General features: G+C 31.7%; 2 protein-coding genes across 7 annotated transcripts; one reads left to right on the top strand and one right to left on the bottom strand.

The window, feature by feature from the left end:
- Positions 1 to 5,167: 5,167 nt before the first annotated feature.
- LOC117915385 (high mobility group B protein 15) lies at positions 5,168 to 14,361 on the top strand. Of its 6 annotated transcripts, none has more exons than XM_034830958.1 (7): positions 5,168 to 5,566; positions 5,841 to 6,104; positions 8,875 to 8,953; positions 11,982 to 12,144; positions 12,223 to 12,354; positions 13,121 to 13,521; positions 13,651 to 14,361. In XM_034830958.1, exons 2-7 carry the CDS (start codon positions 5,878 to 5,880, stop codon positions 14,092 to 14,094), a joined length of 1,446 nt encoding a protein of 481 aa, XP_034686849.1. In that variant the 5' UTR covers positions 5,168 to 5,566; positions 5,841 to 5,877; the 3' UTR covers positions 14,095 to 14,361. The 6 variants fall into 6 exon arrangements, with proteins under 6 accessions (XP_034686849.1, XP_034686848.1, XP_034686846.1 ...); XM_034830957.1 differs by having other exon boundaries at positions 5,852 to 6,104; XM_034830955.1 differs by lacking the exon at positions 5,168 to 5,566 and having other exon boundaries at positions 5,700 to 6,104.
- A 3,607-nt stretch (positions 14,362 to 17,968) lies between these two features.
- Positions 17,969 to 19,772, bottom strand: LOC117913934 (ethylene-responsive transcription factor ERF062). Its single transcript, XM_034829066.1, has one exon. It carries the CDS (start codon positions 19,554 to 19,556, stop codon positions 18,228 to 18,230), a length of 1,329 nt encoding a protein of 442 aa, XP_034684957.1. The 5' UTR covers positions 19,557 to 19,772; the 3' UTR covers positions 17,969 to 18,227.
- Positions 19,773 to 21,842: the final 2,070 nt, after the last annotated feature.

Raw genomic sequence — 21,842 nt, forward strand, 5'->3', positions numbered from 1 at the left:
GGACAAGTCTAAATTATATAACATATTCATTATGTCTAATATACAGTACCAAAGCCAAAATTGAGCCAAAGTAAGTCAAATTATATAACATAGCATGCATAATTTTAAATAGAAAACTTTAATACTTAATGTAAATTGTCTCATCTAATATGCTAAAAAATAATTCACAAAAGTCTAATTATTTAAAATGGTAAATTCAAATCCTCATGAAGAGTTATCTCTTCTAACCTTGGGATCACCTATATGCCTTGTTAGCTTAATTTCACTATTATCTTAACTTAATTACTAATAATAAATAGATAATAACTTAATTTTATGTAATTATTAATATTTTAAAATTTTGTATTAGAAAAAGTTATAGAAAATATTACTAATTATTAAAACTTAATAATTAAATTAATTTTAAAATATGAAATTTATGAGATTCTATAATTTTAGAGTTATTATAATAAATTTCAATTTAAAGAATTTATTTTAAGTAATGATCAACCTAAATAATAGTTATAAGATATTCCAATTAACTCCACTATAAACAAATATAAAATAATTTTAAAAAATAAAAGATAAATCTTACATTAATTTTGTATTACTAAAATATATTACATTATATTAGCTACTAATAGTTGGAACAATATATTTTATACATCTATTTCTAAGTATTAAATCTTTAAATCTTTGAATACATTATATTGGGACATTTTTATAACTACTCAAGATACTATAAAAATAGTTTATTATCTATTATTAATAACTTATTATCTATCATCCCATCCTTAATAATACTAACAAATTCATCATTTATGTTATTTCTAATTGCACTAAAATTCATAAATGAGTATTTATCATATGCTTGACATACATAAAATTAGATTTATTATATATTTATTAATTGGGATAAATAGGAGATAATATTGAAAGTATCAATACATTATTTCTGAACTCTAAAACTCTTAAATTTTATCCATTGTATTATAATATAAGTTGTAAAAAGTTACTTGAAGTTTGATGTATGTAGGGTTTTAGCTTTTACTTTAACATAATGACAACAAATTTATTGTTGAAAAGCAAAAAGAAAATAAAAACACTTTTTGTTTTCTTTTTTCTTCTTCTTTTGTAAAAAAATTAACATATTTTTCTTTCATTCTCTTCTTTTATAAATGCACTAATATATATATATATATATATATATATATATATATATATATATATATATATATATATTTTAAAAAATTCATAAAGATAATTGTGTTGGGAGTTATTTATGTTATTTTATATATTTATATAATATTTCAATTAGTTTTAAAATATATAAAAAATATTTTCTTTAAATAATTTATAAACAAACTATCTTTTTTAATAATGAATATATGAATATATATATATATATATATATATATATATATATATATATATATAAATTTTAAATTTAATTTAAATTATTCAAAATTTTAAAACCAATAAGGTAATAAAATCATATAAAATGTGTATAAGAAAAAAAAATATTATTAATATGAAAAAATATTAATATAAATAAAACATTATTTTGTATATATTTGAAATCAACTATTATATATCTTATAAATGTATATTTTTTTATAGTAGATTATTGTAAATCAATCTAATTTTATAAATAATAATAATAATAATTTGGTTGATTAATTATACATATATTAGAATATTCTATTAAAATGTTTTAAAATAAAAAATAATAAACAAATGTGAGGTATGTAAAATATGATATTTAATACAATAATATAATATAGATGATTATTATTATTATTATTATTACCTAATATCACATCTATTATAATAATAAATCTCATAACATTACATATAAATTATATAAAACTTTACTTATATTTTTTTTTCACATGTTTTTGCATTAATGAAAGCTTAAAAACAAGATTTTATAAATTTATATTTTAAAAATAGTTTTCACATTTTTTTTTTATCAAAAAAGGAGAAAACATAAAATGAAAAATAAAAAATGTTTTTCAAACCAAACATAAACTAATAATTATTTTATAAAAATTACCATAATAAATTTCAATTTATCTATTAATATAATGAAATATTATATATATATATATATATATATTATAATATTATGATTAATATCATATTCTTAACCGACTTATTGGTGCATTATGTTATTTTATTTTATATATTATGTTAATTAATTTTAAGTATTTATAAATGGTTTAAAGAAAATAACTTGTCTCAAATTCCTTTTCTTAATAATGGATATATATATATATATATATATATATATATATATATATATATAAATTTAATTTAAATTAATTCATTAAATATGGAAAAAATAATAATTCACAAGTGTATTTAAAATAATAAAATCAAATCTTCATAATTACTAATTATCTAAATATCTCTTTTGAAAAAAAGTATAATACGAATATCATTAATTATAAAAATGAAATAATTTATAAAATATAATACAAATCATTACTAATTATAAAAATTAATTTTTAAACATTAAATAATCTAATATATAGAGTTATTTGAATATATTTTATTTAAAACATTTTCATGGAAATAATAATTAGATAAAAGTCTAGATAACTATAAAATCAAATGCATATGTAAGCTTTTATACCATAAATTTGTTATTTAGAAATGAAAATGAATTTTTTTTTTTTTTTTTATAAAAGTTTAGATGACTATAAAATGTTAAAAACAAATGCATACAAATTTTTTACAATAAATTTATTATTTAAAAATGATAATTCATATAAATATTAATATAAATAAATTAGAAAAACAACACACCATCCACGTTTACTTTCACATAAGGATGACAATGGAGTAAGTTCAAGATGGGTCACTCTGATTCCAACCCTATCCCATTTATTTATATTTATTCTTATTCTTATTCAAAAAATAAATTTAAATGGAACAGGGTGGGTATAAGAAATTTTCATACCCGTCTTACCCCATTTTACCTTTTTACTTGTTTTTTTTTTTAGTTTTTTGTTTCATTTTTTTACTTATAAAATTTAAAATGATGTTAAAAATAAATATAATTTATAAATTACTAAATATTATAAGTATTTATAATTTTATTTAAAAAAAAATATTTTATATATGTTAAAATTTTGAAAAATAAAAAAAAATCAATAAAAATAAATTTTTATTTAATATTATATATAATCAAGGTGGGATGGTGAGATAAAGTCCAACAAAAGCCCATCCCAAACTAGGAGTTTTAAAAAAAATTTCTCTATCATGTCCAAAGCCATTTACATATTTCTCAAACCTATCCTATTAGGGGCATGATAGAATGAGTACCCAAAAAACCTTATCTTATCAGTAGCATGATAGGATGAGTACCCAAAAAAATCTATGCCATTATCATCTCTACTTTCACATTTCACTTGAATTGCAAATACACTTCCACATGTATAACACTTTTTCATCAACTAGTAAATGAAAAAAGAAAACAAAACTTAAAATTTGAATCCCCATCACCGCATTCAAGTATGTGTCTATTGATCATGATCTCGTAAAGTCATAATTTTTAATTTTATTATAACAACCTTTTATAAAATATAAAATTGTTTAATATTTATGTTATTATAAAGTATCAACATATATAAAATGTACTTAATTACTAAATTTGGTATAATTTATCTCTTTCCTTTCATACCCTACTTTATTGGAAAACTTTCCCAAATCATGTTGAGCACATAGTTATTATTATTATTATAATTTTTAAATTTCACAGGCTCTTTAGACACGGTTCCAAATTTTCCAGACTTTTCTTAGAGTTTGAGAGAGAGAACATAAAGGATGGGTTGGAAAGAAGAATTAATGAATGAGATAAAGTTTAGGATTGGGGTGGAAATAATTATAATGGTAATTGAAAACTTGGATGAGAGATTGTATAGGACCTATCCAAATCACTTTCTCTGTGTACCCCAAGAGAGACCCTTTAAAGAATAGGTACAACTACAGAGACATAAGCCCTAGGCTTTGTGGGGCACCCCTTTGACTAGCTTGCCTTAAATATTTTCTTAAGAATAAAAAAAAGGCTCAAAGATGGTAAGAAACAACCACCAAATATGTTAACAACTTTATTACCAAATAAAGGGGTTGGTGTGGTAATTAAAGGGGTATTAAATATGCTAAATATGGAGTTAAAAAGACTTGGGAGAGAGGGAGAGAGGGGAAGAAGAGATGTGGAGAGAAAAAGGGGCGAGGGACTTAGTCCAAGGCGTAAATGCCCTTCTTTAATTCAAGTGCAGCTGTTACGGCACTCATATCTCATCTCTCCTTTGCAATCCAGACTTTTTATCTCTCCCTCTTACACATCATACAAAAAAGGTAACGAAAGACGGAGTGAGAGGTGGGAGATGTCCCATTTCACCCGTTGGGGTCTTGCTTTGGGCACTCAAAACGACGCTTTTTGATTTCCCCCGTTGCACCCGCTTCCATAACTACATAATTTTGTGTATTTCCTATAATTAGGGGGTCTGTTGATTTGGGCACCCCGCACCATCTCCTTTTAATAAGGCTCTCAAAACCCCATCCTGCCCTTCTACATCTAGGGCTATAGGGCAAGTTAGTGAGGGCAAAATCGTCCTCGGAAAAAGGTATGTATATTTTTAGGGTTAGTTTTCTTCCCCTCCATCCCCCAATCTTGAAATTATATTTTCAAAAAAAATAAAAATAAATAAACCATCGGTTGGCTTGCCCGAATCTCTCTCACTGTTGGTGGTGGTAAGTTTTTCCTTTTTTTTTTTTTTTTTTTTTCCCCTAGTAAAAACTTTCCGTCTGCCATTTCTTCATCTGGGTTTTGCATTTTATTTTAATAATAATATTATTTTTAAAAATTTTAATTTATGTACTGTATATACATAGAAAAAGATTAAAATAATAATAAACAGTGATGCATTCCATTGTGGGTAATTGTTAATATTAAAAAATATTTTCTCTGTCTTCCATGAAAGAGGAAGGACAGTTCTGATTAGAAATTTCAAGGTGGGTATCGGGCAAAGGTGAGTTTTGGTTTTGTTTTTTCTTGATTGATTGGCGCTACCCCACAAGGGCTTACCCCTCACCCATGGTAATGGTATTGGTATCTTCTAAAATCTTTTTCTCCTGAAACAGTGTCAGAGAGAGGGGAAAAAAGAAAAGGGTCTTGGACTTTGTTCACAGAAAAATCCTATGGTCATACATATACTCCCTGCTACATAAATATTGGATATCATATCTTTGGAATGTCAGGCAAAGATTATAGCCCAAGTAGGCCTGTGAGGGCCTTTGTATTCTGTTCTTTATTAGGAGAGTCTAAGAGGTTCTCTTGCTTCCTAGCCTTTCTCTTGAGAGGAGGTCTGTCTTTGATGGGTTTTTTCAGTTCCATCCTTGGTACTCTGAAGGAATTCATGGCTGTGACAGCTATGCTGTACCATAAACTTTTCTTGGGCTTTGAATCTCTCCATTTGCTGGAGAGAGTTATTTCACCAAATGGATTGTTCTTCTTCCCTGTTACCATCATAGATCAGGATAGCCTCCCTGCACCTTTCAGTTCACTCTGATCTGCATGGTGAATTTCTGTATTTCTGTTTATTGGTTTTTATGAAAGCTTCTTTACCTTTTCTTGTTTGGTTTGTCTGTTTCTCTTCAGACTTTGGCCTTTTTCCTCCTTTTTGGATTCTGCATGCAAGAGGTCTTTCTGGCAAATTTCTTTTTGGGTTTCTCTGTTTTGGATCCTGCTTTTTGCATGCAGTTAGTTTAACCTGCTAATACCTTTCTGTTTGATGGTTTTCAACTCTTTCTTTTGGCGATTTCTAGTTTCACTTGGCTTAATGTGTGTATAGTTCTTTTGCAGTGAAAAATAGGTAAATGGGATAGTGGATGATGGGGGAACAGGGAAAGACAGAGGAAGGTGGTGGGGGTGGGAAAGAGTTGGGAATGACATCACAGTCTTCTGCAAATCAGAGCCCATCTCTCAGGAATGAAACAGTCTCGAACTATCATCCATATCCACCACCACTTGCTAAATACGAAGATATCGTTTCCAGTCCAAAACTTTTCATGGGCACTTTGGAGAAGCTCCATGCAGTAATGGGAACCAAGTTCATGTAAGCTTTATCTTTCCTAGTTTTTCATCTTGGTACCCTTGCTTAAGCTTACCCTGGTTTCTTCTCTTTTCACTTGTAAACTCCTACATAATGATGTTGATGCATGGTTTATACATCTAGAAATTAGTTTTTCTTTCAGTCCATGAATAATATCAAGTTCATCTAGAAATCCAGGATGGATATGATGTATACAGTATACCTCCTCTTCTTTTTTACCTTTTGCATTGAAGTATAAACCTTGATCTAGTTAATATGATGAGTATGCCAATATATATTTATGAAAGGTAAAAGGCATTGATCTTGTTGGTATGTTGATTAGGATGTGATTTCTCTGTGAAATGGAAAGAAATTATGACAAACAAGTGTTTTTTATTTAGTGTTTTTTTTATTTAAAGATATGTTTTATTTAGTGGTTGCGACTAGCACCTCATGATATGGATGCCTTATCTATCTACACTTTTTATATTATGTGAACAGAAGCTTTTAGGTTCTCATGTCTTTGTGGCCCCCAAATAACCTTCACATTCCCCACAATCCAACCCTCAGTTGCTTAGTATATGCCTAAATGGATGGTTGAAGCATGTTAATCTTTCACTTCTTCTAACTCTCCATGCCAGTTTATTGAGGAGGAATGTAACTAATCTGTTGTCATCATTTCATTTCATCTTGTGCCTTGCTGGATTCTTTCTCATGGTCTCACCCCATTTTTATTGATAGGGTTACTGTTTCAACAATTTTAGTGCTGTTATGAAGATGTCTTGTTGAGTTTTCAGGTTTTACTTAGCAGTCGGTTTGTGGCTTTGCTTGGTGGTTGAAGTCTTATTATTTACCTTTGCTCATGAGCTTAAACTAGCTAACCTGCAAAGAATATGTTCACAAAAAAATTACAAATTTTCTAACGTTATTTATTGTGGCTATCAAATGTTGATGCATCAGTTTTTGAGCCATAAGAGTATACTGAAAATAGATTAGTAGTTTGTTGCTCTTTTATGGGACCTGGTTCTTGTGCATGTTCTAAATCGTGACTCATTCTTATGCATGTTGGCCAATTCTGATAATGAGTTTCTGTAACTACTAAGCTCTATTTAAAGTAGAATTGAGTTCATTAATTATAAACCCTGCTACAAAGGGTTGCAAGGGTTTGTTAGGTTAATTTGCCAGGTCCTAACATTTGATTATTTAATATGCATAAGCTTTCATATCCATTAGATTGGTTTGGTTCTATGTTTGAAGTGAGGGCCACTTACTAAGATATTGGTTGATAGAACTTCATAAGGCTTTTGGATGGTTGGATCAATGTGGGATTTCAAAACTTTTTTCTTTTCTTTTTTCTTAAATTCCCCAACCTTTGGTAAAAGGATTGTATAAACCTCATTGAGGATGCAATTACTTCCCCTAAATATGCAAATCTAGACCTTGAATTATTTGATCTTTTGTATGTCTTTGTGTTTGGAGTAAAAATTAAAATAATATATGTGTTCACGCACACACAAAATGCGCACAAGTTTTCTGATGGGTTTGTCGTTTAGGAAACAAGAGGCACAATGGAGTTTCATATTTATCAAAAAATCCAACAGATATTTTGGCATATTTGTTGGGGAGGAAAGCTGAAAGGAAAACTTCTTGTGATGGAATTTGCCACATTTAACTCACTGATAGTTATTATCCTTGTCTAATTTCTATAAATATATATGCATATCCAAGATTCAGAACCTATAGGAAAGCATCAGGTGCACCTGTGTGATCTGGCATCCCCTAATGAGGTGTGGCCTAGGGGGAAAAGAATCATCTTTTTTAAATTCCCTCCATAAAGTTTGCCTATCTGACCATATATGATAAAAATCGACTTACTTGAATTCTTAAATTTCGGCATGCATTTTGCTATGCCTGAAGTGGTTGAGATGTTTAGTGCAAGAATGCCCAAACAAGACAGGTTAAAGCTGCTGAGGAGCTAAGCTATTGTTACTGAAAGCAAGAACATGGGCAAAAGAGATTACCCAAATAAAGAGAAAAATATCAAATGGAGAACATTGGAAATACTACAAAATAGGGATTTTGATCATTAAGAGTGGATAAAGGCTTTAGTTTATTTGATCATATATGGATTTTGACCCTTAAAATAGGGATTTTTTTTTTTTTCAAATTCTGTCCATATAATTTACATATTCTACCATATATGATAGGCAGAGTCAGATTGACTAATCTGCTTGAGTTCTTAAATTATGGCAGGGATTTTTGATATATGCCTGATGTGATTGTGGTATCAATGCCCAACCAAAACAAACTAAACTGCTTGAGGAGCTAAGTTGTTACTGAGAGAGAAAACATGGGCAAACCAGATAACCAAAATACGAAAAGGAATCCAAACAAGAATATTGTAGATATTAGGCTGTAGGGATTTAGACCATTAAGAGTGGAGAAAGGTTTATGGTTAATAATGTAACAGTTATAACTGCATCTCTTTGAAGTTGGACTAATAATGCCATAATCTCCTCCACTAAATGTCTATACTAGACTTGAGGCCAATTATTTTGAAGGATGACTGCTTACCATAGGAATCACCTGGTTGTCTTTCTTCATGAAAACTGTATGCCTTATCTTACATTTACATGTCTTTCTTCTTCAGAGTGTATACCTTTTCTTAGATTGAGTTGTAGAACTGTAGTAGTTTCATTAAGCATATGCTGTTTGTCTTTTGTTCTCATTGAGTACTTCCTGAAATTCTCTCCTGAAATTGACATTGTTTTATTTTATGTGATGCTAATTGTAGGATACCAATTATAGGGGGAAAGGAGCTAGATCTGCATCGGCTTTTTGTGGAGGTAACCTCTCGTGGTGGTTTGGAGAAGGTGAGTTGAAATTTGTGCAAATAGTTGATGCTTTCTTTCAAATAGAAAGATTGGAACTCCTTTGTTGATATGAATGGTTTATACAAAGATGCAGTAATCTAGCAAATTTTGTGCTTGCAAAAACCTTTTATGTTCTAATGAGCCATAATTCAGATTGTAATCAGTTAAAGGCTTCTGTTGATTCATGATTAATTTGAAATTGAAAGGTGAAAATTGATTATATTCTAGTTGCATCTAGAGTAACGTGTTTTTGTTTTTTCTTTTTCATTTCTTTCTATCCTGTTTGACACCTTCAAGTGCTACTAATTTCCTAGTACAAGATCCCAAAACCAATAGGTTTCTGTTACTTGCATAGACTTAAGTGATGTGATACTTCCGACATTCTAATGACTGGATCTGATGGAATGCAGTAGCTCAAGGACTTAATTTAGGAGGGGTGGGGGGTTCTAAACTCCTTGTGGGCACCAATGACATCATTCATGGTTGTGCCAAGCCAATACAAGGGTGGTGGGATTTGGGTTTGGGTTGCATTTCTTTTATTGCCTACTCACATTTCATACTTTAATGGAAATTGATATTAATATTACATTTCTAGTCCTGCTGGTATTACTGCTTGATTTTGTGTGAGATGTATCTACCTCTTAATGGCTTACCATCTTTAAATCACCATTGTAAAAAAGGATCTACACATTTATGCAAGAAATCTACCTGTTGAAAATGGTGGGATAAAAAAATTACAAAACTCATCAGGGCTTCACTAGCATATATTTGGTCAAATCACAATGTGCCATGTGATTGAGGGGTATGAAATTTCTATATTTTGAGGGTATTGTGAGCTCATGTTGTGTTTTGTTAGGGTTTTGTAAACTGAGGATTTTAAAAGCGAAAGCCTAAGGTGAGACGATTTTGTTCTGTGAGGTAAGGTGCAAGCCTTGAAGCATTAAGGTGTAAGTCTTTTGAGACCCGGAATTTTATAATTAATAAATATACAAAAATATAATACGGAATTATTACATAAAGATTTTTAAATAAATTACATAATTCTTTTAGAACATAAGAGAATAAAACTTTAATAATAAAACTTTTAAAATTAAATATTATCATAACTAATCATTAAGATAAATATAAAAACCTAATTATTTATATGATTTTACAATTTTCCATTAGAAAAGAAAGATGAAAGGTGAGAGTGGAAAGTGGGTGGACATCCTAGTAAGGGGAGGTAAGTGTTCATGGTGGTCAAACTAAAGACAATAAAACAAGATGTAAAAATGTGGTCATGGCGAAGAGGGCATGGTGATGAAGATCTGAAGAGTAAAAGCAAGAAAACAATATCTTGGTTTTGCCTAAGAAAAGAAAAAGGATAAAAAAATAAATAACTGGTTGTGGTGAAGGCATGGACAAAGAAGAAAGTAGAAAGGATGAAGGAGAAAGGAAAGAGGCTACATGGAGAAGGCATCGACTGTTGAGACGAGGCAGACAGGTTGTCGTCAGAGTGAGAGTGTTGTCGGAGTGAGAAGCCACAATCATGAGGTAAGTATTTCATAAATGTAGGGTTAGGGTTTTTCTTCCATTTTCTTCTCTATTCTCAGTTCTCATTCACTCTCCATGGGATATTTGGGTTAAAGTGTTGATATCTTCTTCAATTTTTGGTTTTTTCTAACATGGCCACCTAAGTCACAAAGACCCATAGAGGCGTACACCTAAATCCTCAGTGCGTAAAAGGTGCATCCAATGCATGCCTCAGCCATGCCTTGCTGTGAAAGGAGCATGCCTTTCTGGAGTTTCACTTTTTCTTCAATGCCTCAAGGTGTTTTTGCTACGCTTCACCCTCAGGCGTGCTTCAAGTCATGCTTGAAAAACACCTTTGAAAACCTTGTTGTAAACTCATATTGTTGTTTGGGCTAGCAGAAGTTTCAAAAATTAAGATTAAGGTTTGGTAACATGGGCTGATTGAGTAACCTGTGGCTGACAGGCACTATTGTTGCAGTATAAGGAGGTTCTATTTGGAGCAGTGGGGTATTGAAATAAGATCTGTGAATACAATTCAGGCTTGTCTGAGTAGGGTCCAAGCTTGCCATCCTTAACTTGCCTGCTCTGATCCTTCCATCTTTATATTGTTCTATATTTAAAAATCAGAATTGGTGAGAACAATAATACTGTATGAATATAGACTTAAGCCCATGGAAAAGAAACAGAAAGCTGGGGAGTTGGATCATCTAGGTTTTTTGTATTGTCTGTTCACCCTTTCTCCGTGTGCTCCCGACTTTTCACTGTCTCATGTGCTAAGCCCAGTGGCTTGAGCTTCAACTTTTGAGTTGTTGATGTTAACTTTCAAGACATGAAGTTGTGAAGCCATGAAAAAACCCATATTTTTACAAACTATACAAGGTTGGGGCATAGATGGGGCAAATGCCAATTATTTAGGTGAATATCCAACAAGTTCTTTAAATTCTCTAGTTGGAATTGTGAAGCCTCAAATTCATTTAAGCCACAAGGTTGTCCCTTGAGGAATTCTCCTTGGGCCTTACCTTCACTAGGTGAGTCTCAAGGCATAACTCTCAAAGGCCTTTTAAATTATTTGATAAACTTGCTTTATATCTTAGGTTTTTATGACTATATGGCTTGTCAAGAATTATCCAGCCATTTTAGTGATGCAAATTGATTGCTTTCCTTCTTAATTGTTTATGATAATAGAACTTATATTTAGATGTTGAAAGTCAACTCTTACTTTTTTATTTTTATTTTTAAAGTTTCTAAAAATACCGAGTTAGGTTTTAAATGGGTTCTATGTGGGTTAAGTTGTGAAAATGCTAGTTAAATGAGTCAAATGGAGCTTTGTATAGTGTGCGCTAATGACATATATCGATAATTTTTGGGAATATTGACATTAATAGACAAGCCAATGAGATAATTACAACCAATTGTAGTATTGTTTTAGCATGAAGACATTTTTTGTTACTCTTTACCAAAGATGGAGCTTCCTTATCATTGAGTTACTAATTTTGTTGTTAAATGGAGTTCACAGATCATTAGAGAAAGGAGATGGAAAGAAGTGACTGCTGTTTTCAGCTTTCCCTCCACTGCTACAAATGCCTCTTTTGTACTGCGCAAGTATTATGTTTCATTGCTTCATCACTATGAACAAATTTACTTCTTTAAAGCTCAGGGTTGGGCACCTATCTCTGCTGGTGTGTGTATTGAGCACTCAACTTTCATTTGTATCAATGTTGTGAGACTGTTAATCATCTCGGGTAAACTTTGTGCAGATGCTTCACAGAGTCCATCTATAACACCAGTTCCATCTCATGGATTGGCTGAACCAGTTTTGCCATCACCTGAAAGTCAACCGGCTGGCATCCAACAACAGAGGATAAGTTCTGCCGATATATTTCCTGGAGGTCTCTTCTTTTCTGTGTTCTTATTTGCTTCCCACCAAATATAAGCCACAAAAATCAGCATACCTGTAACTTCCCATGAAGGGGATGCATGTTCTGGGACATGCTTTTTTGAAACTGCCATGGAACCTTTTTAGTAGTTAAATATATAACACTAGGGCAGATAACCTGTAGTTATGAAAGTTTTCTGAATCTAGTGGGAGCTTGGTATTTATAAATTAGTCTCAACGGAGGGATTCCTTGCTGATTATTACTTCTTTTCAGTCATCTATGGTTTTTCCTAACAGAAAAATCAAATTTAACATTCATTCGGTTTTCCAAGAATTTGCTTTTTTTTTTTCCACTTGGGCAGGCAGTGACTATAATTTTTTATGGTAATGCCATAAATATCTGCTTACTGTTTGGGTTGGGAGGGGGGTTTGTGTTGGTATTGGTTGGATATCCCAAGATGCTTGGGAAGAGAAGGAAACTTGATTTGTAAAACAACTGTTCCAATCCCAATCTATTATAAAGCTCCAAGTTTTTTGTTCTTTACCGTGTCTTCTTGGTAAACAAATTTAACATTTGAGATATTGTAACATGTATGGTTTTTAGAGATTTACCTTGTGCTTCTACATTTTTTGAGTATCTTTAGATTTTCTTTTTTGTTTCCCAGTGACCATGATCATTTCCCTTGCAACTTGTATTCTTTCATGGCTTTTGTATTTGCTGTATATTGAAGCTTGTAATCAGTTTACTGATATAATTCTATCCTTTCTAATTGTTGTAGCAAGTCCGGCTTCATCAACAGCTTCTCCAGTGATAGGGGTCATCGATGGGAAATTTGAAAGTGGTTATCTTGTCACCGTAACTATTGGCACTGAGAAGCTAAAAGGTGTTCTTTATGAAGCTCCGCAGACCCCGGCCCGTCAAGTGCCACAGTACTTCAGTGTCATCACCAACAATACTGAGAGTACCCCTGCAGCACCAACTGTGCATCGTCGCCGCCGCAGGAAGAAATCTGAGATAAAGAAGAGAGATCCTGCTCATCCTAAACCTAACAGAAGTGGGTATAATTTCTTCTTTGCAGAGCAGCACGCCAGACTGAAGCCTCTGCACCCAGGGAAAGACAGGGAAATCAGTAGAATGATTGGTGAATTGTGGACGAAACTAAAAGAAAATGAGAAGGCTGTAAGTATTATATATATAATATAATTGTAGTTTACAAATTCCATTCTGTATTCTCTTTTTATTTTTTATTTTTTAAATATGAAAATTTGAAATTGCTCTAACTTTCGTCTTGTGTTTCTATGGATTCAGGTTTATCAGGAGAAAGCTGTTAAAGACAAAGAGAGGTACAGAGTGGAGATGGAAGATTACCGGGAGAGATTGAAGATGGGTCAAATCATCAGTGATGCAGTGCCCATACAGCAACGGCTTCCCCATGCTGATGTAGATATGGTGGAAGCAGAAGCAAAGACTGAAATGGAAGGAGGGGAATCTCCACAAACTCCAGAGAATGAGAGTAGCTCAGGGAAAACTGATTCTGATGATGATGATAATAAGACAGCAGAGAAGGAGTTTGATATGGAGGCATATCCAGGTGTAGGAGTAGGAGTAGAAGGTGGTGAATGTAGCAATGTGGTGGTGGTGGGTATGGAGACATCGGTGGAGGAAGAGGCATACGAGTCAGGGAAGAGGGTTGAGAAGGTTGGAGTTGAAAGTGCAGAAAGCCTAGAGAATGCCATGGAGAAAGAGAAATAAAATTTTTGCTAGCTGATCGCCCTTCATTTGTCATCATAGTTGCATTTGTTTGTAAAATTGAGATGCGACAAATGGTGTTTCTTGTTTTGTTGGAACACAAACTTGTCAGTTTTCTAGTGAGGAGGAAATTTTGATGCTTTGCTTGAATTACATTTTCTGGGTCAAGGCAGAGGCCCCCCCAGGCAAGCTGTTATTATCATTATTATTTTGCTCAAGTAGTTACAGAGGGTTAGAAGGTATGAGCTCCAAGAGCTGCATTAATGCTTAGAGTTTTGATTCACCTTTTCCTGTGGTTTTCTATCAATTTGAATTTTTTTATTTTAACTCCAAGTCTATATTCTCTCTTTAATCCAACTGGATGTCATGGACTTGGGCTTTTCCTAATCTCATATGTGGTGGTAGCCTTCTACACCTTCACGCTAGAAAATGATGGATGTTATGCCTTCCTAAGCTCATGTGTTACCACCTTCTACACCTTAGACACTAGAAAATAATAGATGTTACGAACTTACTCTTTTCCTTTTGTACTTTTCCAAAACTTTTCACTTAGTAAATGGATTTTAATCAAGCATGAGAAGACTTAATATTTTAAATTCTCTAATGAATATATTAATTTTTAAGAATGGTTTAAAAATTAAAATAAAAATCGATGTAATTATTACGGACTAAATGAAAATTAGTCCAAAATACTATGTCTGTAATTAAGTACTAAATTGAAAACTTTATTTATTTACATATTTTAAAAATTAAAAATTCTATATTTTAAATAAAATAAAAATATTATCATCTTTTAAATAAAAGTATAATTTATGATTTTATTATAATATTAATATTTATATTTTACTGAAAACTATTAATTTTTTAACTTGTTTATAATTACAAACAATTTTTTTTAATAATATTTTAATTAAATTTAACTAACATTATATATATTGAATTAAATTTTTTTATAAAATCAAAATAACAAAATTATTTTAAAAAACAACTAAATTTATATATTCAAACTATGAAATGATGTTGTAATCTAACAAGGTAGTAATTATAAATTTCTCAATATTATCTCTATAATCTTGGAGTCTTACATCTTTAAATTTTGTGGTTAATTGACATACTCTAGTTCATAAAAAAATTATGCTAAATATTATTTAAGGAATTATTATAGGCATAGATGTTATAATTACAAATCTTTAGTATTACTGAAGGGGATATATTGTCTCAATCTTATAAAATATTATGATGTTTATATTGAAAAAACCTATTGTCTTTTGCCTCAATATATAGGAACCTAATCTATAGAAATATATAACCATCTTAGAATCTCAATTTTAAGTTTAAGTCATTAAATACCTTAATACTAACTCCATATTATCTCAAGATTGAGAACTAATGTAACATAATAGTTTAGTAGAGTCATGACTACTTTATTTTTAATTTTTTTTTTTTTTTAATTTTAGGAGGGGCACTTGCCCTTCTTGAGCACCACATGGCTCCACCCCTATAAATAGTTAAAGAGAAATTCATGCATATATAATTTTATAAACTTTTTCTCTTAATTGATGTAAAATATCATAATCAACATTCCATATAGATAAAACATTCCCAATATGTCCCACAAGATAATGAGGCAAAACAAACAAGTACCCTTTGTTAGGACTAATATACAGATGCCCACATTGGAGTCGGGGATTGATGTCGACATAATTTGTAACGGTTTGCTTCCAACCATATAGATATTATATGTTTTGGGTCTAATGGATTTTCATTACTTTAAAATTAATTAGAAACTTATATATTTTTAAATTATTTAATCTTTATATGAAATTGAGAAAATAAGTGAAATGAATTTAAAGAAGCATGTAAAAACAATTTCTTGATTTTCAATCCATTTTTTTACTTTTTTTTTTTTTTTTTTTCAAATACAACCTTTGATTCAAGTAAGGCTAAAATGCCCATTAACAAGTATTCCAAGGAAGGATTCTTAACATGCAAAATTAGCCTAGAAAGTGGTGCTTTTTTTTTTTTTTTGGTTGCGCGCGTGTGATTGCTCTTCTGTCAGTTGAGTCTTTATTCACTCACTCACTTCTCATTCAAACACGCACCTCCATCTACCTAAGGCCCCAGGAACGGTAGTCTGAATACTAAAATTTTATCATATATATATATATATATATATAAATTAAAGGGGAGATTACTGAAAATAATAAATAAGAAGGAAAGAAGAGATGTTAAATAAAATTTCAAACTCATGGAGATAGAATGTATTTAGTTTGAAATTTCAAATTGATGATAGCTAAATATATTTAACTCGATTATTAGAAAAGTAAATAAAATTTATCTATAAAAAATAATAATAATTTCTATATAAATTATAAGGCTATATTTGGTTTCCGCAAAGTATTAGGAAAATAAAAAATATTAATTTTTTTTTTCTTGTTTTTAATACAGAAAATGTGAAAGAAAGTTAAATATAAATAAAATTAATAAGAAATTTATATATTTTAAAATTATTTAATATTTATATAGAAAAGTTAAATAAGTAAAAAAAATGTTTAAAGTAACATATAAAAATAACTAATTGAATTTAAATCTAATATTTATTTTTTCTTCACTTTTTTATTTCTTTTATATTTTTCTTCCTTTACATTTTATTTAAGGTTATGTTTGGTTCTTAGAAAGGAAAAAAAAAAATAGATAAAATGGTTTTCTCATATTTGGTTTGACTATAAAAAATAAAATATAATTAAAATTTATTAGAAATTTATATATTTTAAATTATTTTAGAGTAAGTGAAATGAGTTCAAAAACACATATACAAATAATTTATTAATTTTGAATTTATTTATTTAGTTATTTTTTCTTTTTATTTTCTTTCCTTCACATTTTCTCTTAAAATTTTCAAAACTAGGCATAACCTAAATCTATTTTGGTGGGATGATTAAAATAATACGCAGTCAACTAATGGCCCGTTTGGAAACTTTTGTTCTCAAGAACAAAAAACACATTTGATAACTAAAAACGTTTGGAAACTTTTGTTCTCAAGAACAAAAAACATATTTGATAACTAAAAACCGTTTATTGTTTTATGATATTAAGAACAAAAAATAAAGTATTTTCAAATAACATCTTTTAATTGTTTTATGTTATTTTTACTTGTTTTATGATCGTTGTTTTAAGAAATAATTATATAAACATGTAGAATAATTAAAAATAAAATAATAGATATAAAATTATTTTTAAAACATGTTTTAAAATATTAAAAATAGATTAAAAATATTTTAGGTTTCAAAATGTATTTTTATTTGTTTTTTTTAAAACATGTACCAAATAGGTCCTAATTGGGCGGTTTTCTAAATTTTCCCATTATTTTCCTCAATTTCTCAAAATGTCTTCCATTCTAAAATATCAATAACCATATCCTTTTATACACTACACTTTTCTATTAACAGAGAATTTCAAATACCTTGATTAATGTAAGATAAAAATATTATGCCTTGAATTCAGCTATTTATAGAAATTTTTAATTTAAAAATCAAGATGTTTATAATATGGTAAACCACTTTGTTGTCAAATAAATAAATAAATAAAAATAAAAATAAAAATAATCCAATTTTAAATACACTCTAAAATTGGGCCCACAATGGCATCAACATCCCTGTTATGGGCCTATACCATTTTGACTGGTTGAATATTCCAAAATTGGGCAGCCATGGGAAAGCTTATGGATCTTTTCCATTCCAGTGTTGCTATAGCTTTTGAATTTCTCTTTTTAACATTATTTACATCATTAATTGAAAAAACAAATCATTATTCTTTAAATATATATATATATATAAAATAAAAATAAAAAACAGCAAGTGAAAGGGAAAGAAAGAAATAGAGAACTGCCTCAAGAAACATCATATATTTAAGCAAATACCATGTTCAAAGAGAGACTACCGCACAGATCCTAAAATATGGCAGTGTGAATTAAAGAAGAAATCAAGAACAATCTAATGGGCTAGATAGAGTGACAAATCATGTGGAGATTGTGGTGCTAAGGGCAGAAAACATTGATGGAGAAGAATCAACAATCCATTCAACACAACGTCTGCATGATCTTCGATTTAAATTTTTGAAAATGATGGGAAATAAATTCATGAGTCAGAGACTAGAATGGCATCCCAGATTGCGTCCATGTCCAAGGAGGGCATTCTACTTAACTGAACTCCGTCCATGTCCAATACTACCTCCTGGATTTTCTTGTTCTCAACAATCTCATGGGCAATTTTGTACTCCAACTCAAGCTGCCACTCCTTACTTGTGGGGTTTTGGCTCACTGCTTTCGCTACTTTTGAATTGTCGTAAGGCAAGTAGTGCTGCTTTGGTGATGGCGGTGGTGGAGGAGCAATGGGCTCTTTGTGAGCTGAAATGCCTTTGGATATGGCTTGTAACTTTGCTTCAAGAAGGGCTGCCGTGGTTCCATTTGTAGAATTGGCCTTAAGCTGATGCTTTAGCTCTGGGAAATTCAAATGCGCATAGTCTCCTCTTAGAATGTAGGCCGCTGTATCGTATGCAAAAGCAGCCTCTTGAGCAGTATCAAAAGTTCCCAACCAAACCCTGGTCCTGTTTCTCGGTAACCTTATCTCAGCAACCCACTTGCCCCAGTGTCTTTGCCTCACCCCTCGAAACAACTTTCCCGGAGACGATGCTGAGGACGACAGCGAAGTTTTCTGTTGGTGATTCAGCATTCTTCTTCCCGTGTATTTCATGGGCTGTGTCTTGGTAGTGCTGAGCCAGTAGTCACTCAGACCTTTTGAGGGATGGTTTGCAAGGCTTTGATTTATTTTGAGCCATTCAAATCCGGGAAGATGCTGGCTTTGGCTCAGCTGGGGTGTGGGGAATAAAGGACATGATGACATGGGCTCACACTTTTCATTCCTGCCAAGCGAGTTGGCAATTTGTGTTGATGGATCTATGACGACAGTAGAAGGTTCCTGCAAAAACAAAGTTAAATTTGGGAAATTTGAAGCAGTTGATGAGGAAGAAGGAGAAGGTGGGCCAGACACTTGAGCTGGTGTTAGTTCTGGGAAGGATTCCAAGAAATTTACAGGAATGAACCTTTGTTTGACATCTGAAGTACTTGAAGCCCCACTCAGGTTCACAGAATTAGATCCGGAGAAAAATGGAACACCATGCTGCGTTTGGAGGGGATCTTCTCTAGTGAATTCTGGCATGTTCTTCACTAAATTGGAAGCAGAAGCCTCATCCACTGAAGAAGTAGATTCGGAGCTTGAAAACAAACTATCAGGTGATGACGATGATAGTTTCACGTTGCTGCCAGTGACATGGTTGCAAGATGCGCTTTCAGCTAGGCCATCCCAGATGGTGGCATCTTTAAAGAATCTCGAACCCACTGGCCCCTGAAAATACGATGGCAATTCCTTTCTCAAGAAGGTTTGCATCTTAGGGAATTGATCCTCCATGCTAGTGCGTATGAACTTGGAGTGATAAACAAGAAAGACGAAGAAAGGCACAGAAATGATGCAATGAAGGAACTGGGGCTATTTATATTTAGCCTTTATCCTACATCATGAGACAGCTTTTAAGCCTCATTAGAAAATTAGAGAACCTACTTTCCTCTATATATAACAAGTCATCCTCCTGAGTCAGCCTGCTCTCCCAAAAGGAAAGGCTTCCTCATCAACTTCCAACTTCTCCACGCATTCGTGGTAGCCATATCTTCTTGGTTTTACTTGTCTTCAAGGGCTTTAGATGGGATGGACATGGATCGGTAAATTTTTTTTGCATGAGTGGGACTAAAATAACCTCATACCTTTCTTAAAATTTATGGCATTATTTGGTGGTTTTTTTAATCAGATGATCATGTGATTTTCTGTAACACCCACATGCTCTTTTCTCACCTTTTACTTTCCTAATTGAATTTAATATAGATATTATACCTTTCATTTTTATATAAGAACCTTCAGTTCTGGACCCCTGCAGTTGGTGTTATTGGCATTATTTATGTATTAAGAATAACAACAATTTCAGCTGCTAATCTATCGTGCGCTCATTCCCAAATTAATTGCTAGATTAAGCTGTGGTCCACTTAATGTGGACCTGATTAATTTGCAGGTGAAGAGATGATGGAGAACCCATCTTGTTGTAACCCATGAATTGTCATCATCATCATTAGCTTTGAACAGGTTAGGCCTTCATACAAATTTATAATGAATTTTATTTCACTTGTGGGAGGAAATCATGGCTGTCTTTTGTCCCTCTAATATTAATATATTAGATAAATTGCTAAGACCATGAACACATACAGGTATACCTTATTTGGCTTTTCTTGTGGAATATGTATGTGTCTTTTGAGATGGAGAGAAAGACAGTTTATCACCTCATCATCAATTCAAGCTAGAAAGGCAGAAAGTAGAGGCAGCCAATGGGCCACCTCCACCTCCAACTTAGAGCCTCAAATGATTAGAATCCTCATAATTGAGTGGGAGTGTTGGTTTTCAGTCACCTTAAGCTTTGTGCGTTAAGTAAAGAACATTCTTGATTCATTGGATCGGTAACCTTCCAAGGGAGGTGCATCCCATATGAGAGAGAGAGGGGGGTAGATTCCTGAGCAGCTCTTTATTTCTCTTTTTGGGTAGTTTACCACCAGGTTCGTTTTGTTGTTTGCCCAACACTAATATTTTTATAGAGCTAAGCACATGGTGCTGGCTTCTGTTTGATCAGATTTCTTGATGATTATTAAGCATACATGAGGCCATGTTTCCTAAAGTTGCTTTTGCTTTCCCATTTCGTTTCATTTCAAACACACTACTTTATTCCTTCTAGTGGTTTCGGCTTCAAAAATAAGATGACAGAAGAGAACACAAATTCTTATTCTGCAACACATTGCTACTACTTTTACTTCAGAAAGCAAGATTAGACATGTGGATTGAACTGAGTAGACACCTGGTGGATGCATGACAAATCATGAACAGGTTCAGCTTAGAACATGTCTTGTTTTAATCTCTTCCACAGCCTCAGTTCCTCAACTGTGAAGATGTATAAAGATTATTTTCACCTAATTTGGTTGGCTTCTGCAATGCTGTTTTTATGTTTTATTGCATATATCCTATAGCTGCTGCCTTTTGTGTGCTTGAAGGTGCGTGTGCACATAGGGCTCATTCTTATTCATTAAGTTTTCCAATATATATATATGTATATAAGTATAGATGTTTAAAAGTCATACCTAAAATATTAATCACTAAATTGAAACTATTCAATGGTTGTTTGATTTAAGAGTTAAGAATATATGTCAACTGATCGTAGGGGATATATTATATTTTTACCATATGTTTACAACTGGTGTTCATTGAACCCTCTATAGATCTTGTCTCCATTTTGTTTGATCTTATTTTGGCGAATATTCTAGGTGTGCCAAGAGATCAGAGAGAGAGAGAGAGAGAGAGAGAGAGAGAGAGAGAGTTTGCAAAAAGTTTGTTGGCTTCTCAAGTATCCTCACAACTACCCACAAATGAATTTGGTTAAAGTTTGATGATATAAGAATAAACAACTATGCTTTTAGCAGATTAAGCTGACTATCAAAAACACAAAGCAGCAGGTGCCCTTCATGTCTGGTGCAACCACTCCTGGCATTTGACCAGTAAACTTCCCTTGTACTATTATTCTTATTCCCACTTTTCTTCCTTCCAAATTTCTCCCAACTTTTTCAATAGGGAAGCTCATGCCAAGGACCCCTTTATAACTTTCCC

Source organism: Vitis riparia, chromosome 5 (assembly GCF_004353265.1).
Source record: "Vitis riparia cultivar Riparia Gloire de Montpellier isolate 1030 chromosome 5, EGFV_Vit.rip_1.0, whole genome shotgun sequence".
Classification (NCBI taxonomy): Eukaryota; Viridiplantae; Streptophyta; class Magnoliopsida; order Vitales; family Vitaceae; genus Vitis; species Vitis riparia.

Coding starts and splice junctions, on each gene's coding strand:
- LOC117915385 (XM_034830958.1), top strand. CDS start 5,878: ATGATGGGGGAACAGGGAAAGACAGAGGAAGGTGGTGGGGGTGGGAAA. Junction 6,105..8,874: donor GTAATGGGAACCAAGTTCAT/GTAAGCTTTATC, acceptor TGCTAATTGTAG/GATACCAATTATAGGGGGAA. Junction 13,522..13,650: donor TAAAAGAAAATGAGAAGGCT/GTAAGTATTATA, acceptor CTATGGATTCAG/GTTTATCAGGAGAAAGCTGT.
- LOC117913934 (XM_034829066.1), bottom strand. CDS start 19,556: ATGGAGGATCAATTCCCTAAGATGCAAACCTTCTTGAGAAAGGAATTG.